This window comes from Clarias gariepinus, chromosome 16 (genome assembly GCF_024256425.1).
Source record: "Clarias gariepinus isolate MV-2021 ecotype Netherlands chromosome 16, CGAR_prim_01v2, whole genome shotgun sequence".
NCBI classification, from domain to species: Eukaryota; Metazoa; Chordata; class Actinopteri; order Siluriformes; family Clariidae; genus Clarias; species Clarias gariepinus.
In genome coordinates this window covers 27,775,482-27,794,576 of record NC_071115.1, presented here as the reverse complement: position 1 = coordinate 27,794,576, position 19,095 = coordinate 27,775,482, and the positions used below count along the sequence as shown (strand labels likewise).

The 19,095-nt window shown below is 36.9% G+C and overlaps 2 gene segments (V, D, J or C); both read right to left on the bottom strand.

Annotated features, from left to right (window-relative positions):
- Nucleotides 1-7,603: 7,603 nt before the first annotated feature.
- Nucleotides 7,604-8,038, bottom strand: LOC128544311 (Ig heavy chain V region MC101-like). The segment is given in 2 exon segments: nucleotides 7,604-7,911; nucleotides 7,996-8,038. Coding segments are annotated over 2 exon segments (351 nt in total).
- Nucleotides 8,039-18,220: 10,182 nt separating this feature from the next.
- On the bottom strand, nucleotides 18,221-18,664 carry LOC128544310 (Ig heavy chain V region 5A-like). The segment is given in 2 exon segments: nucleotides 18,221-18,528; nucleotides 18,622-18,664. Coding segments are annotated over 2 exon segments (351 nt in total).
- Nucleotides 18,665-19,095: the final 431 nt, after the last annotated feature.

The following is a 19,095-nucleotide window of genomic DNA, read 5'->3' as shown; positions in this document are numbered from 1 at the left end:
ACACATTAAATGTAGAAATAAAACATAGGGTCACAAGTCACAAAATAGGCATAAAGAATAAATATAATACCCACTCACTCATCGTCTATACTGTTTTATCCTGTATTCAGGGTCGCAGGGGGCCTGGAGCTTATCCCAGGAGACTTAGGGCATGAGGCGGAATACATCCTGGATAGGGTGCCAATCCACTGCAGGGCACACACACACTCACACTCATTCATACACTATGGGTAATTTGGGAAACGTTAATTAGCCTAATCTGCATGTCCTTGGACTGTGGGAGAAAACCGACGTACAAGGAGGAACCCACCAAGCATGGGGAGAACATACAAACTCCAGGCACACAGAGGCAGAAATTGAACCTGGTTGGGACTCAAACCCGGACCCTGAAGGTACACGGTGACAGGTCTAACCCCTAAACTACTAGCGCCGCCCAATAAATATAATAGCTGCTTTTATTTTCTTATTAATTCATTAAACAGTGAGGATTATGCAGTTTATTGAGACACTGCTATAATAAATCTATAATGTATTAGCATCATGACAATGTGGTATTTTAGTCATATTTTTGTTTCTTTATTTAATAAACTCTCTGTCTGTTAAACCTTCACATGTTGGGTAGATGTGTGAATATAGAAATAACACACCTCAGAGGCCTTAAACTTAATCACAAGCATAATGTTCATAAATTTCTAATTTGGTTTCAAGTGAAATATGCATTATATGTTTCTAGAACAAAGTTTAAAAAGGAACAAATCTTCTTATCTATTATTACAAATACAGTACTTTACCAAATTCTATTTTTCATGATATTGGGATCACCTAACATGTTTTTAAAATGGCTAAAATGTTGGTACATGAAATAAAATAAAAAACAGATAGGTAAAACAGCAAATAAAACAATATAAGAGGGTCAGTCAATAATCATCCACATTCCAGTTACATTGAAACCTCTGTTGGCCAAACTGTCTTATCAGCACTTTGCGTTCAAGGCTACTGTCTCCCCAGTCACTGGTGTGCAGGTGTGAATGTCTTACATCAGTTCATTTGTAACTGGCTGTCCACTTGTGATTTGCATGAAAGAAGAACAATGCGCAGTGATATATATATATATATATATTTTTTTTTTTTTTTTTTTTTGTGGTTTGAGAAAGTAAATGGTGCCAAAACAGCGCACAGAAGAGCTTAAACAGAAGCATTTGGATTTCTCCAAACAAAATGTGTATATTAAAAAAATGATAATAATTGAATATAATTAATATCTCAGTTTCTCCAAGGAAGAAAGTATGAGTATGCTACCTCCTGCACATGAGTATGCCGTCTCTTGCATATGAGGTCTCCATATAAGAAGGCATTTTTATTAAATATTATGTTTAAAATTAACCCAAAAACTATTATATATTCATTCTGTGTAAAAAAGTAAAGATTTAACTACAATCATTATTTCTTGCTTTGAGTGGATGCTTGAACCTGTCTTAGGGTTTTTGTAAGGAGAATCCACTGTTTTGTGTCACTGTGACTCTCTTGCGCAGTAATACACAGCTGTGTCTTCAGTTTGTAGATTTTGTCCTTGAATTGTTACTGTGTTAGTAGAAGTGTCTCTGGAGATGCTGAACTTATTTTTCAGTTTGTCACTGTAAGCTGTACTCCCACCAGTCCAAATGATACCAATCCACTCCAGAGCTTTTCCTGCAGGTTGTCGGATCCAAGCTGTACCATAGCTTGTAACTGAATATGAAACCTTACAGGTGATGGAGAGACTCTGGCCTGGCTGGACTGTCATGGCAGCAGGCTGAATCAGTTCCACTCCATGGACATCTGTGGAGGAAAACACACAATGATATCTCATACAATATATAGTGTACTGCATATTTATTGTAATAAAATTAATAAAACACTCACAGGAAGCAGCTGCCAGCAGGAGCAGTAGAGATGTAGAGAACATGGTGTGTGTTGTTTGTACTGGGGTCTCCTCTGTTCAAGTTTAACAGAGACCATCACATCACATAAATACAGTGATCTCCAGCCCGAATGCTTTTATTTGCATGTCTGCAGAAGAGGGGAGGAGAATGAATTTAAAATGCATTTACATTACAAAAAGGAGATTAATCTTATGGATAATATGTGATTAGTTTATTAAAGTAAACTTTTTTTATCAGCTAATACTTTCAATCAATATAAGGAATTACACAGTTGTTATTTTGTTTGTTCTTGCTTACGATGTTGTCTAAAGAATCTATCAGGTTTTTCACAGTATCAAAGTTTTACCAGGTTTAGTACAATGACTTAATGGCTTCATCCCATAGCACCACCAAATCTTTATTTTTTATTTCTTGATTGATTTTTATAACAGCAGCTCTAACATTAGATCAACAAGGTTATACTGTATAGGGGAGCTTTAATATAATACAGGACTGAAGTAACAGCTTGTGCTAGGATTTGTACAGAAATGCTTATAAATTCATACTGGATTTTACAGACATTTTCTGTAAGCTGATACAGATTATGAAAAAATTTACAGTCAAAGACTCAAACTTCTGTATTTAGTCACATTAAATGGGCAGAAATGTCTTTGGGAAGTGTTCACAATAGAGAAGTTTGCATTGTATAGTTATAATGTAACTAATATTTTTAAATACTCCTCATTAATAAATTAAATAATAATTAAATAAAATGAATTATGCGTCATTTAATTAATTAATAATACTTGATAATACTTAAGAATGCTTGTAGTTTTAAAAGATAATGATTACAATTAAAATATATTTTTTATTACACTATGTCATGTCGTAGATAGGACAGACGCAGATGCAGGGTCAGAACTGAAATATATATTTATTAGTATTTTTTATAAACACCAAAAAAAACAAGAAACAAACTAAAGATACAGCAGGATCTGTGGCAGCTTCCCATGCTGGGTCTGCAGGCGGGCCGTAACTCTCAACAGTCTTTATTTATTCCGGCTGCTTTGGTCCCCGTCCTGCAGACACCTTTACTCCTGGGGGAAGGGGACAGAGTCATAAGCACACACACTCTCTAACACAAAGACACAGGTGCACAACGGTGAACAGACAAAGGTCTACGGGCTCGGCTAGTATACATAGAGACACACAGGGGTAGACACAGGTGAACTTGGTCTTGTGCTAATACAGATACAGGGGAACAAGTACACACGTAGACACACTAGGGGTGACAAAGCTACGGCTAGTAATCCGGAGACCCAGATCTCTTCCCCCAAACTGAGGTGGTACCAGTGTTACACACTAATTATTTTCTTACACTAATTGTTTTCTTATTAATGCATTACATGTCAATAAAAGTGAGCTATGGCCCCCATATATGTGCCAAAAAAAAAAAACATTTACATTTTGTTTCTCTTTTTGCAGATGTGTTTTGTATTGAGCTGATACTTTACATAATTGATACCTACATCCACTTTAGCTCAGAGTAATAAACCCTTTAAATGTATATTCACCCATGAACAACAAATAATTTTATCTTAAGGCAAAAGGTGGCACCTTATGTTAATGTTCTTTAATATTTTAATCACCCATGAATAACAATGTAAGACCATCATCAAATGTCATCAAACCTTTGAGTCATCATGGAGACTTACAGAATGCATTTGGTAATTGATTAGATGCTCTTATCACACACACTCACACAGAGATCTCCCTAGCAGACACGAGTGCAGGATTTGCATTAAATGTCACAACTACTACACTGCCTTGAAGAGTTAGGTTTAGTAATTAATTAAATATATATTTTTGGTTTAAAAACTCAAATACTTGAAATAAACTGGTCTCTCATATTTAATGTGGCACAGGGTTTGGTAGGAAATCTGGTAAAGACCACAGGTGTGTAATGGGCTGGGATTCCTATTCCCAGTGGATCCTGTATAGAGGTGGAAGGGGCATGGAGCTTATTCCACTGGGTCAAATGCACATACATAGAGACATCACTCAAATATGACTTATCTGACAAAGTGAAGCATCGTAAAAGACATTAAAAAGCCAAGTTTAAGAACAGATGAGAAACAAAGTAACTGACATGTGTACATCTGAAAAGGGGTGTCAAGCCATTTCTAAGGCTTTGGGACTCCAGTACACCACAGTAAAAGACATTATCCACAAATAAAAAAAAAAACTTGGAACACTGATGAACCTTCGCAAAAGTGGCCGGCCTACCAAAATTACTCCATGAGCACAAAACCATGAGTCAGAAGAACATCTAAAGAACTGCAGGCTATGACACAAATTCTAATCTCAACCTTCCCAAGACTTCTTAAGACTGTGTTTATACTGTGATTGTGGTGTTTTGTTTTGAACTGGAATGTTGGTTTTGGAGTGTGGTACAGTATGTTGGTATCCAGTGCAATATTTATTTGAAAATGAATACATTCTTAGTTCTGGATATAATTTTTGTTTATCATATAAATATTTCACTGATAAATTTCATATTAGTTCAAATTTTTATGCAGTTTGAATTTATACAGTACAGTTACATGTATATTTCTATAACAGATTATTGAAACTAGTACTATACTTTGCAAAAGAAAATAAAATGTATGTAGAAAACTACAAGTAAGATGTTATCTTACTTAATGAAAAGGAAAATTAGCCCTTTCATGTATGTTTTATAAAGGTTATCTCTTGGACCTAAGGTCACATGTCCAATCCATTTTAAAGCTTTTCCTGCTTTCTATCACCCGTCAGTCAAAGCAAGAGGCCCAATGTTCATATGTCCAGTCTGATCTTATCACTGACACCCAGCAGATAAAACTGAATCATCAAAGACATCATATCATAATACTCACAGTGAAGTCAGTCTAAAGTCTTGATTCAGTTTTGTGACACAAGCTTTGGGTGAGCAAGTTGCAGATTTTTATAACAATATGAATTTGTATAGCAAACTGACATTTCGAATTAAGAAAAGAATGTGCAAATTGTCAGTGTATGTATGTGTGCGTAAAGTGGCATTGAATATTGTTATTATTGTCATCTGTTACATAGAGGGGAGTCATTGTACAGTGCAATGGCGAATGTTAGGAATGATTTCCTGAACCGTTCTTTGTAACAGCGAAGCTGGATCGGTCTGTTAGAGAATGGACTCCGCTGTCTCTGTATGGGATCATGTAGTGAGTGGGATGCATTTTCCAAGATTGACAAATGTTTGTTCATCTGTTGTCCCTCACTGTCTCCAACCTGTCAAGTTTGTGTCCAATTATTTGTTCAGCCTTCTGGATGATTTGATTTATCTTGCCTGCATCCCTGGCACTGATGCTGCTCCCCCAGCAGACCACGGCACTATAAAGGGCACTACAGACGGATAAAACATTTCCAGCATCTTTTTAGGCTGCTCAACCCCTTCTTATACACACCGTCAGTGTTGGTCCTCCAGTCCAATCTGCTGTTCAAGAACAACCAAGTACTTGCCCAATCTCCTCACCCATGATGGTAACAGGTGCATCATAGTTTAATCAAAGCCTTTTAGTGGTTGTGAGCCCATCACCACACTGGGCTTTATTCTCTCCAGAGAGAGTATTTTATTCTTAGCTGAGAAGAATATCACAGCTATGTTTAATACTAAATTTTTAAGCATTTTCACATGGACAGTGTGACAAGAACTCACAAGATTGAGACTAAACAACTGTATGAATCACCACTGGTTGTGCTGGAGAAGACTTTACAGTACATCTCTCTGTCTGGACACAAGATTTTAAGTTCTGGACAAAAATAAATCTAATGACATTACAGGGTTGGCCAAACATTGCCACAGTGACTGCCTGCTGTAATCAAAGCTAAAGGTGATTCAATTAAATATTGAAATGTTTTTCAGTCTATTTTCCAATAATCTCTTATTGGTACTGTAGAATTTATAAACACATTTTTTCCCTCACTCGCAGTTTAGAATAAAAGCTAAATTTTACCAAGAAACTGCAAAGAGTGACGCTCTCCACCCTGATAACTTTCTAATATCAGAAAAGTTACAGTGATAGCTTTATGAAATGTATTCATTTCCAATTTTCTGAAACTGTGAATTTTAATAATCACTGATTAAAGGCAGCAATAGTTCTGTAAATGTTATATATGTATATTTTTATTTTGGTCCTTGATGGGAATTTGTTTATATATATATATATAACAACTCTACAACCCTGTTCTTGATAAGAGACATAGAAGATGAATAAGGTGAGTTTGCACAGACTGCCATCTAGTGGCACAGGACAAGTCAACAAAATGTTTGTTTAAATATTTAGCTTAAATAAGTAACATTTGCCTCAATAAACACATCACTGTGTTGGTCTGTATTGGACTTTCGAACTTAATACACTGATAATGACAAAGTCAACACAATTTGTGACTACAGTTTTGTTTTTACATTTAAGTAGAAGCATAAATGTGTGTGTGTGTGTGTGTGTGTGTGTGCGTGTGTGTGTGTGTGTGTGTGTGTTTGTGTGCGTGTGTGCCTCCTGGTTTTCTCCAGGTTTTAATAATTACAATATTAAAGTCTTTAGTGCTTCATTTAAACCATATTAATTAAAGACTGAACAAATAATTTAGATTTGATACTGTAAATGATCATCACTCACATACAAGTAAAATATGTAAAGTAATCCCTAATTGACTTTATTATAATGGCAGGGTCAAGGTTACAATCAGGGTTACACAACATGATCCTATACAAAGTCAGCGGAGTTTATTCTCTAACACACTGATCGAGCTTCGCTGTCACAAAGAACGGATCAGGAAATTTGCCATTACACTGTACAACGACTCACCTCTATGTAACAGAGGACTATAGCAACTTATATACATATCCCATAATTCACTGTCCCTTCACTCACACATACTGTACACACACTGACAATCTGAACATTTCATCTCTTTTTCTCATTTCGAATGGCCAGTTTAAACTCTGTTTTTTCTATATAGCGTCTGTAATACTGTATTTATTTATATACAGTTACATTCTGCATTCTGAAGCAAACCTGAAGGAGGACTAATGAGAACCACTTCCTCTCTAGATAAACATGGTGATAATGTTATAGGACATTTTGCATATAATCTGTGTTCTCTGTTTAGCTACTTAACATCAGGTTAGTGTGTATAATATTTTTTTGTGTAGCTATTACATAAACAATTAATGTTTTCTGTTAACTCATTAAATATTTATTTTATATCCGCATGAATACATAAATAAAGGAAATAATAATATATTTTTTTCAATATTTTTTATTTCACTTTATTTGTATCCTAGGTGATTTAAGGACATTAGTCATCAACTTGTAAAAACAGACTGAAGCACACTGTGAGACACATGCTGTGTTGTTCCTGAATTTACTAAATATTATTTTTCAACTGTTAAATTAATATTCTGTAAAGTTACGAAATAAATAAATAATCCTAACAGATTGCCTGAAAGACATTTTATACAATTCTTTAATCAAAACTACAGTAGACTGTTTATGCTTTCTCAATGACACTGTTAAATCTTCATGCCAATGAATCTGAGTAAAAGTTTGACTGAGTTGTTTATTACTTGCATTAAAATGTTCATTTCATGTCTCAGAGTTTTTGTAAGGGGAATCCACTGTTCTGTGTCACTGTGTCTCTCTGGCGCAGTAATACACAGCTGTGTCTTCAGTTTGCAGCTTCTGTCCATGAATTGTTACTGTGTTAGTAGAAGTGTCTCTGGAGATGCTGAACTTATTTTTCAGTTTGTCGCTGTAGTCTGTACTCCCACCACTCCAGATACATCCAATCCACTCCAGAGCTTTTCCTGCAGGTTGTCGGATCCAACATGCACCAGTGCTTGTAAGTGAATATGAAACCTTACAGGGGATGGAGAGACTCTGCCCTGGCTGGACTGTCATGGCAGCGGGCTGAGTCAATTCCACTCCATGGACATCTGTGGAGGAAAACACACAATGATATCTCATACAATATATAGTGTACGGCATATTTATTGTAATAAAATTAATAAAACACTCACAGGAAGCAGCTGCCAGCAGGAGCAGTAGAGATGTAGAGAACATGGTGTGTGATGTTTGTACTGGGGTCTCCCCTGTTCAAGTTTAACAGAGACCATCACATCACATAAATACAGTGATCTCCAGCCCGGATGCTTTTATTTGCATGTCTGCAGAAGAGGGGAGGAGAATGATTTTAAAAAGGATTTACATTACAAGAAGAAGATTAATCTTATGGATAATATGTAATTAGTTTATTAAAGTAAACTTTTTTTTAGTAGCTAATACTTTTAATCGATATAAGGAATTACACAGTTGTTATTTTGTTTGTTCTTCCTTAGGATGGTGTCTAAAGAATCTATCAGGTTTAGTACAATGACTTAATGGCTTCATCCCATAGCACCACCGAATCTTTAAATTTTATTTGTTGATTGATTTTTATAACAGCAGTTCTGACATTAGATCAACAAGGTTATATAAGGGAGCTTTAATATAATACAGGACTGTAGTAACAGCTTGTGCTAGGATTTGTACAGAAATGCTTATAAATTCATACTGGATTTTACAGACATTTTCTGTAAACTGATACAGATTATTAAAAAAATTTACAGTCAAAGACTCAAACTTCTGTATTTAGTCACATTAAATGGGCAGAGATGTCTTTGGCAAGTATTCACAATAGAGAAGTTTGCATTGTGTACTTATAATGTAACTAATATATATATTTTTAAATACTCCTCATTAATAAATTGTATAATAATTAGATAAATGAATTATGCGTCATTTAATTAATTAATTATACAATGTAACTGTGTGCACACTTGCAGTATTGAAAAACACTGCTATCTGTTAAAGAAAAATAATCAACACCATGTCAACATCACCCCATAAAACAAAATTATTATTATAATATTTATTATATTATTATAATAATTTTTTATTATTTATTTATTTATTTATTTATTTATTTTTTTGTGGCCAAAATTACATAGCCAGTCAGTCTCAAGACCCTCACAGGTCTTAAAGTTTATTGTTTATACATTTCCAATATGGGTGCAGGTGAAATGGTATACAGTACAAGGCCAAAGGATAAGGAAACTATAAATCGGTGTAAAAAATGTTACCAAAAACTTTGCTATTTGATTAGAATTCTATCCTGTGATTATGTTATGACTTTCAACATGTTCACCATGCATGAGTCAGAATTATTACTTAATCAACAATGAATAAATTTTTAGGTTTGTTGCTTGGGGCTTTTCAATCAGGGTTTTGTCCACTGTTCATGGATGAACGTGACAATACACCAAAAGAATAAACCATTATTATTCTGCTTTGGATGACATCAATATCCGTCTGTACTGGGAGTTTCTCTCAAAGGGTTTCTGTTCAGCTATCTCACTGTGTGTTACAGCTGTGTCTTCACCCTGTATGTTCTGTCCTGTTAATATTACTGTGTTGCTGGACGTGTCTCTAGAAATCTGAAACCTGCTTTTTATTTCTCTGTAGCCAGTGTTACCATCATGACATATCCATCTGATCCACTGCAGAGTTTGTCCTGCAGGTTGTCAGTATGTACAGTATACGTACTCGAGTTAATGACTGACCTAGGGTTACTACTGTGTATCCAGTCTGGATCAGCTCAACACTGCAAACACCATTTGAATAAGAAAAAATATGTCAAATGTTACACAAAAAAAAACTGCATTATGTGTCACTTGTGAAACCAACAGCAGCAGCAGTAGGGATGTAGAGATCATGGTGTGTGAAGAAAAATAAGTAGTGTGTCCTTGTTGCTTAAATGTATAACAGAAATATACATTTTCATAGAGACACTCCTCATCAGAGGGAAAATTTGAAGTATACTGTACCTTTATATTATCATGTACAGTATGTAAGCCTTTTGTCCGATATTTCTCCTTTTTTTAAATAGTGCTTAAACTCCATGAAACTGCTATTCCCCATGAATATATCTTCAATGACAAGACATCCGGTTCAACCTGCAGAAGACCAGGTGGTGGGGTGAAACATCATTGATAATTGGTTACAATGATAATAACCATGTTATTATCACACTGTAAACCGGGATTTGATATCTAATTAAACAATCAATAAATAATTTTAAGTTTGATTGCATTACTATTATAGGTAAGTATATTGTACTAATTTGTAATACAATATACTTGCATTTGATAATAATGTAATATATAAATAATTTAAGTTTAGTCGCTTAAAAATAAGTTTTAGCCGTAACCATACCCCTTTATCTTTAGATAAATGTGCACGTGCCATTTAGGTTATTTCACCTGCCTGATTCGACCAGAATCCATTTTTTCTTCTTTTAATGTTGTTTTCTTTCACTCAAGAGGCTGATTGTAAGCCGTTGAAATATCAGCTCGACAAAGGTTTTATCACCTGTTACTTTGACTACCGCGATTTGACGTAATTTGAACTGCCAAGCTACTGTAGCTATCTAACTTTGTATTATACGTTAATTAAAAATTCAAAAGGATTGTGTAAAAAAAAACACTAATTTTACCTGGTAAAAACTAGCTCTGTTCTCAGCAACCTGTTTCAGTACATGCTAATTTAAATGCTCATGACCTCTGCTGAGCCCCCCCCCACCCCCCCCCCCCAGTTCTGTGGGGCGTGTCTTCACAGCACACGTGGGGTTTAGCCACGGAAGTGTAGTCCAGTGCGGGCAATGCTTTGGACTGCATTACCCACAAAGCATTGCCCACAACGCAGTGCTTTGTGGGTAATGCAATCCAAACTGGAAAACGCTGGATTATAGAGCCTGAGCCTGTTTTCTTCAGTCGTTTTTGGTTTGATTTAAGTACGGAACCTACGCGGAAGTTTGTAATATCGCCTGACAACGCAGAAATTAAAAGAATGGACATGCATCGACTCGATTTGTCTTTCTCATAACTGCATGGGCATGAATTAATGGGCTGTTACGCTGCCGCGAGCAACAACAACATTAAGCAGAGAAACTTACCGAGAGAGATACGGACGCGATGTGTTTACTGATGTGTTTACATGACTTCTTAATCTTCGACAGACATCGTTATAAACCATCTAACGTAACAAAGGTAAGCATAATACAGTTTTCTGACTACGTACACAGTTTGCAACTAGACAATCACCTCAATGCATTGTTTATTATAAACGGGCGATGAGGGATTATATAGAGACGGATGTACATAGAGAAGAAGCCATAACCATGTTCTATGAGAGTATAAGTTAACTTACACTCCGCATTCATCGTGATTATTAAAAAAGGCGATCTGCAAAGAGTCATAGTAAAAGGAATTACACTTAATAAGCCTGGTGAAGATGAAGCAGGAACACGAAGCGTTAGTACAGATCCGATTTTCAGGAGCAGCTTCCTAGTAAAACCTGCTTTATATTGACCCGCGTTTATAAAGCAGTCTGGTGAAAAATGATTATCGCAAACATGAACGCATTTAGGTAAATCGGCGGGGACGTTAGCTTTAAAAACTAAATTCAGCCACTGCGTCCTCAGTGGCTCAGATACCTAACCCTAACCCTAACCCTAACCCTAGGTAGGTACCCTAGGTCACTAACCCTAGGTAGTGAATGACGACTGCTGTGTTCGCTATTACACCCAACAACTGTACACAACACACTCGCTTAGGCGCCATGTTGCTCCAGCGGCGAAAAACAATGGCCGACAGCTTCTTCTCACTCGGGGCGGGTCTTTGCTAAAACACCAGTGTCAATCAACTAGTGTAGGAGCGGCCTCTTGTGGTGTGGCGTCACATCCACAGGCATTTGCGATTGGCCTGATTTCAGAAGGGGGATGTTACTGTAATAAATGAAAAGAGAATCACTGGGCGGCTCTTTATCATCGTAGAGTGGTTGTGTACGCACTCTCCTAACACACAGTTCAGTCCAAACAGCTTAAAAAAGTTGTAGTGCAAGTGGATGTAGGCCTGTATGACCCCTTTAAGGTAATTTATAACTTTGTCTTCGTGATAAAGATGGTTCTTCATGCTGTATCGTATCACTGTCATTTAAATCTCATAAGGAAACTTTGTTCAGTAAATTTAAAGGTATTACATGGACTTATACCATATAACAGTTGAATGTTCAAATTCAATTTCGTAAAAGATGTAGATGGAATAATTTTTCATTGAAGTACCTCTATTAAAAAATGTATTTTAATATTATCCTCTTTAATGGTGAGAACTTGTATATGACTTATATGTCTGGTATGGTGTGGAGATGATGCAGGATGTTAGTGCGCCAGGAGGTTTGGTGATTTTATGGTGAGCCTGATGCAGTGCTTCAGAGGGGAAGTTGTGTGGATGCGAGCTGCAGGAGTGATTATGCATACTTGCGGGAAAGTGCTCTCTTCTCTGCGATAATGTGGATTTATTAAACAAAGACGGCACAACAACAAACTCAACAGTCAAACACAAATACTCATATATATATATATAACAAATGTTTTAATGCAAATATGAATAAAATTGTGATGTAACTTGTACACTGGGTTTTTTTGGTTAATAAAAGTTTATGAAACTTGATGTATAACTATTAGAATGATATTAAAATTTATAAACAAAATGTAACTACTTTTTTTATGGAAATGAAATGACAAACCCACATAAATTTAGGAAATTAAAAATTATATGGTCAATTTAAAGCAGCACAGTGGTGTAGTGGTTATCACCTTGCACCTCCAGGATCTGGGTTCAATTCCCGTCCGTGTTCAATTCCCGTCTCTGTGTGCATGGAGTTTGCATGGAGTCTCCCTGTGTTTCCTCCCACAGCAAAAAAAACCCTGCAATTTTCTTGCGTTTGTTTTCCTCCTGCCACTAATGAACAAGACCACAAGTACAAAAGATGCTGTTAAGAGCCATTACTGACCTCTACTGAGCACATGTGTAAGTTTGTGTACCTCGGAACCTCAGTTTGCGAGTAACACGGTTTGCGAGTGTTCCGCAAAACTAGCAAAGATGTTTAATACATTTTGACTTGGAAAACGAACAAGTCTTGGTTTACGAGTAATACTCGGTACTCGTAAACCAAGACTTGTTCGTTTACCATGTATCATGCATGCACTTCCTGTTTTGACACCGAGCCTCACGTGGTCACAACTTGCACTGCAGAATAGTGCGTAATCTCCCCTGCTTGGTCTTAGTGCGCGTCTCTCACTGGTATAATCAACATCCGCGCACGCGTATACTGTTTACTCTAAAAATGTGTGACCATGTGTGCGTGTAAAAACATCTTTTATTTTGTGTTTGTATGCGTGTGTGTCCAGCGCGCGTGTACTGTTTATTATAACACAAGTGTGTGCATGTGTGTAAAGCACAGAAAGTCTCATTAGAGAGGTTAAAGATCCATTTTCTCTTTTTGTCTGTATCAGCCTGCAGGTTGGGTACATCATTTGACACTGTGCACTTTCACCCCGCCAACGCCCCTCCTGTCGCCTTTACACACACACACACACACACACACACACACACACACACACACACACTGCTCTACACAGAAACACTGCTCTTCTTTTAGCAATTCTTTTCAAAGGTAAAGTGCAGGTTAATTTGTTTTATTTTTACTTTATATTTGATATTAACTATTTTATGTTTATTTTTTTGTAACAAAATTTTGCACAAAAATTATCATGATTATATTCATTTGGATGTAAGAAAATAAAGCTTTGACTTAGATCTTTATTAGCTGCTTTTAAAGGATGTTTGAACATCAATCTGAGCTTTTGTAAGGGGAATCCACTGTTCTGTGTCACTGTGTCACTCGCGCAGTAATACACAGTTGTGTCTTCTGTTTGCAGATTCTGTCCTTGAATTGTTATTGTGTTAGTAGAAGTGTCTCTGGAGAGGCTGAACCTATTTTTCAGTTTGGCACTGTAATGTACACTCCCATCATACCTAATGTATGCAATCCACTCCAGAGCTTTTCCTGCAGGTTGTCGGATCCAAGCTGTACTATAGCTTGTAACTGAATATGAAACCTTGCAGGTGATGGAGAGACTCTGGCCTGGCTGGACTGTCATGGCAGCAGGCTGAGTCAGTTCATAAGAATAAACATCTGAAGAAGAAAAGAAAATAATGATATTTTACACAACATACAGTATGCTGTACATTCATTATTATTGTAGTAAATTAAGATGTTATATTATGTAAAGCACTATAAAGCGGTAGAGATGTAGAAAACATGGTGTGTGTTGTTTCTCTTCTCTGTTCTCCAAAGTTTAAGAGACCATCATATCACATAAATTAAGTGATAGTATGCCCTGATGCATGCATTTGCATATCTGATGATGGGAGGAGTTGGCATTTAAAACATGTTTAAAATAGACATAACATTATTCTTTTTTTATTTTTAGGGTTTTTTCCTGATAAATGCCTCTATTATATTATAAACCCCACTAACTACACATAACACATACATTATTAATATCATATACAGTACATATTATATGTCTTCCCAAAATGTTTAAAATGTTTGTTGAAGCCTTCACTGGCTGCCCTGCAGTAGATTGGCACCCTGTCCAGGGTGTACCCCACCTTGTGCCCTAAGTCTCCTGGGATAGTCTCTAGGCCCCTCGTAACTCTAAATACAGGATTAAGCGTTATAGATGATGAGTGAGTGAGAGTGAGTAAGTTACTGTATGTACAGGTGTCTGGCCAAAATCTTGTATAAATCTTAAACAGCCAGTCAGTGTCGGACTACCGGATGTCAAAATGTCTGCGGTGCTTCCTCACCACAGTCAGAATAAAAACATAAAACGGTAGAATTTAACTTGTAAATGAGATAGAGGCAAAAAAGACTATACTGTTTAGGAGTATCTATACTAGACAAAGCTGAAATTTAACCACATTTATTGAAATTGTTTAAACCTCAACATGCTGGGTAGAATGTAAATAGAGAAAGAGTGATCCTCACAGGTCTTAAAGTTTATTGTTCATACATCTATAATGTGAGTGCAGGTGAAATGATATACAGTACAAGCACAAAGACTGATGAAACCATAAATCTGACTGTCTAGACCAGTAGATTGGATTTGATTGATACATTTTTGGTCAAAATCTTTTTCATGTCTTTGGTTTCTTATTATGAGAGATTAGACATATATTTCAGTCAGTAAGGAAATGTTAACTTGTACTTTGTTATTTGGGATTTGTTCCTGCAAAATCATCTCACACAGGGAGCCAGTTTAACCAAGGCAGAGGTTAAAGTCTGAGTCCATCTGACGATATCTAAAAAACGTTTTGCTAAATGTGATTGTCCCACACATGCATGTTCTCCCCGTTCTTGGTAGCTTTCTGCTTTGGATGATGTCAATAGCTTTCTGTACTAAGTGGTTCTGTAAAGGGTTTCTATTCAGCTCACTGTGTGTTACGAGTGCAATACACAGTAATACACAGCTGTGTCTTCAGTCTGCATGTTCTGCCCTGTTAATGTTACTGTGTTGCTGGACGTGTCTCTGGAAATCTGGAACCTGCTTTTTAGTAGTACAGTAAATGCCACCATATATATCCACCCGATCCTCTCCGGAGTTTTTCCTGCAGGTTGTCGTATCCAGCCTGTACAGTAGGTACTCGTTACTGAATATCCAGACGCTTTACAGGTCAGAGTCAGTGACGGACCAGGGGTTAGTACTGTGGTTCCAGCCTGGATCAGCTCAACACTGCAAACACTTGTTAAATATTTAAAGAAGAGTTGTTTTAAAGTAGAAAAATAATGCCCCAGCTGTATTATGTGTCCTGTGTTAAACACTTACAGTGTACAAATGCCAACAGCAGCAGTAGGTACAGGGTATGTAGAGATCATGGTGTGTAAACCAGAATAAGTAGGCAGAAAGGGACATTTGCATAGAGACCCTCCTTATCAGAGGAGAAATTTGAAGGACACCTCTTCTGTATATTAGGAAACCTTTCCATTAAATCCTGTTTAATATACTTTTATTACAGTTCCTGTAATTACTGTAATTCCTGTTCCTAATTTATACTGTACACAAAAGCATAAACATTGACCAGGTTTGCCAGTCCACAACTGTGCACCTCTGACTGGGTGAATGCCCATGTGTATGTAGGCCTTTTGACAGATCTGGTCATTATCTCTCTTTTTTGGGTGCTTGATGACTCCTTGATGCAACTCCTTGAAAATGCTATTCCCTATGAATATATCTTCAGTGACAAAAAAAGGGTTTAACCCGCAGAAGACCAGATGGTGGGGTGGAACATCATTGGTAACCATATCATTGTCAGTGTCCCTGGGCGGCATGGAGGAAGTCTCGCTATGTGTGCCGCCATTTGTCAGTGTGGGGTCATACATCACCCGGCAGCGCTTTCCTTATAACACTCCCAGTTTGCTAACATTCTTGAACTCAAAACATCCTTCCAGATAAGATGATCCAGACCATACACGTCTCTTTTTGATAATGTACGTTTCCACAAGCAGCTCTGAACCACAACTGGTTAATCAACTGCCCATGTTTTGTCGTGCTCTACCTTTCACTATATTTTAAATCCAATAATGGAATTATTTTCAGCATGGCAGTGCAAAGTAGCCAAACACAGATCCTATGACCATGTGGCACTTCTCCAAACAATGGAGGATGCATGCAGTGCCATCCATGCAGAAAAATGCCAGGGGTAGATGTGCCATGCCAGACTTTGTCCCTCCACTGCCTAACTATGGAAAACATCACAGCCGGAGCGGTTGAGGTCCTTCAGCATGACCAGGATCTGAGGTGGGATATAACCGTATCTGTTTTATTGCATTTTAAGCTGAGCACTTTATGTAAAGTGATTTTTTTTTTTAATATTATTATTTTGTTACCTTTTGCTATCTGGGCATTGGTTATTTTTGTGGTCTTTTTCATTGTACTTACATTACTGTGTTTTGCTAAATACCACATAAAATAGGTAACATTTTTTTTTTTTGCTAGCATATCCATGTAGCACTGTAAATGCTATTTCAGGACAAAATCCTACACTTCACCAAACCAACGAGCAGGAAACAGTACTTTCACACGCATGCACACATGCATGGGATATCCAAAAGACTTGTGGTAGGATGTCAATTTATCACTTCAGTGTTTGTTTGATGCACTATAAGAGATCAGCAGAGGAAAGCTGTGTGTATTGTTTTTGAGAACAAAGTTTTAAGTGTTGTGTTTCATTTTGCAAGAGATTAGTAGAGTTGTATCTAATTTATTGGAACATGTTTAAACATTTGATTACAAAAAACATATAAATAAATAAACATAGCCTATAATATATAAATACATATAAAGATTATGAATATAAAAATAAATTTTACGGTACAGTGGTGTAATGGTTAGCACTGTCGCCTTGCACCTACAGGGTCTGAGTTAGATTTTCGGTCAGGCTCGATTCCCGTCTCTGTGTGCATGGAGTTGTTTTCCCGTGTTTAGTGGGTTACCTCCAGGTATTCCGGTTTTCTCCCACAGTCCAAAGTCATGCAGGTTAGGCTAACTGGCATTCTTAAATTGCCCGTAGTGTGTGAATAAGTGTATGACAATGTGTATGTGCACCCTGTCCAGGGTTTACCCCGCCTAGTGCCCTAAGTCTCCTGGGATAGGCTCCAGGCCCCCCATGACCCTGAATACAAGATTAAGCGGTATAGATAATGAGTAAGTGAGATTAAGACTCCGTTCACACGAAGCCGGTGCGTTCCCTATCCGATAATTTTTTGGCGTAAACACGGCATCGTCTCAAGAAATATCTGCGTAAACACGAAACCACTGAAAACGGTGTAGTATATATGCCAGACCAGTATGGGGCGCAGTAATTCTGCCATAGAGATACACTATACACGGAAAAGAAGACTTTGAGCATGCGCATAAACTTGCGCGCTGTATACGAACCAAGATGGTGTTGTCCATTATCGCTTGTTGCTCACAACAGTTGCATAGAAGCAATAGATTTTGCTGTAATAAAGCTAGTAGGTTTTGTAGCAACACGAACACAATCATGTAGTCCGCCATTATTGTGTTGCTGTTACGTGTGACGCAGCCGACACCTGATGTGATGACATCATCGTTTCACAAAATATACGGATTGGCCGTATTTTTATTAACAACTGTGTTTTAAAATGAACAAAAACCATTATGATTATATCTATCCTGTTGTAAGAAAGTAAAGCTTTGACCAAGATTATTAGTTGTTGCTTTGAGAGAATGTTTAAACCTGTCTCAGAGTTTTTGTAAGGGGAATCCACTGTTCTGTGTCACTGTGTGTGTCTGGCGCAGTAATACACAGCTGTGTCTTCAGTTTGCAGATTCTGTCCTTGAATTGTTATTGTGTTAGTAGAAGTGTCTCTGGAGATGCTGAACTTATTTTTTAGTTTGTCGCTGTACTCTGTACCCCCACTACTCCAGATATATCCAATCCACTCCAGAGCTTTTCCTGCAGGTTGTCGGATCCAAGCTGTTTCATAGGTTGTAACTGAATATGAAACCTTGCAGGGGATGGAGAGACTCTGGCCTGGCTGGACTGTCATGGCAGCAGGTTGAGTCAGTTCCTCACCCTGTACATCTGTAAAGGAAAACACACTGTGGCATCTGACAAACTGTAAGGTATTCCGCACATTTATAGTTAATGTAATAAATAAATATTTATTATACTTACAGGAAGCAGCTGCCAGCAGGAGCAGTAGAGATGTAGAGAACATGGTGTGTGTTGATTATCTTATCTTCGTTAACAGAAAACATCATCTTATAAATCGAGTGATATTTAGCCCTGATGCTTGTATTTGCATATCGGCTGCTGATGGGAGGGGAATGAATTTAAAAGAGATTTAAAATTTACAAGACGTTATATGTATTACACTGGAAAAAAGGCCACTCCAAAAATAAGCAAAAAAAAATTAAAACAAGATATTTTTGCTTGTAATAAGCAAAAAAATCTGCCAATGGAACAAGTGAAAATTGTCTTGGTAAGATTTCTTAAAATAAGACATTATATTTAAGCCTTACAAGATATGAATGATCTTGAAATTAGCTGGGAAAACTCATTTTTAGCTATATTTTACTAATATTGTGTCTCATAATAAGCTTGTCATGCTCAAAAATAGTATTTTGCCCTCAAAAGTAGCATTTTATT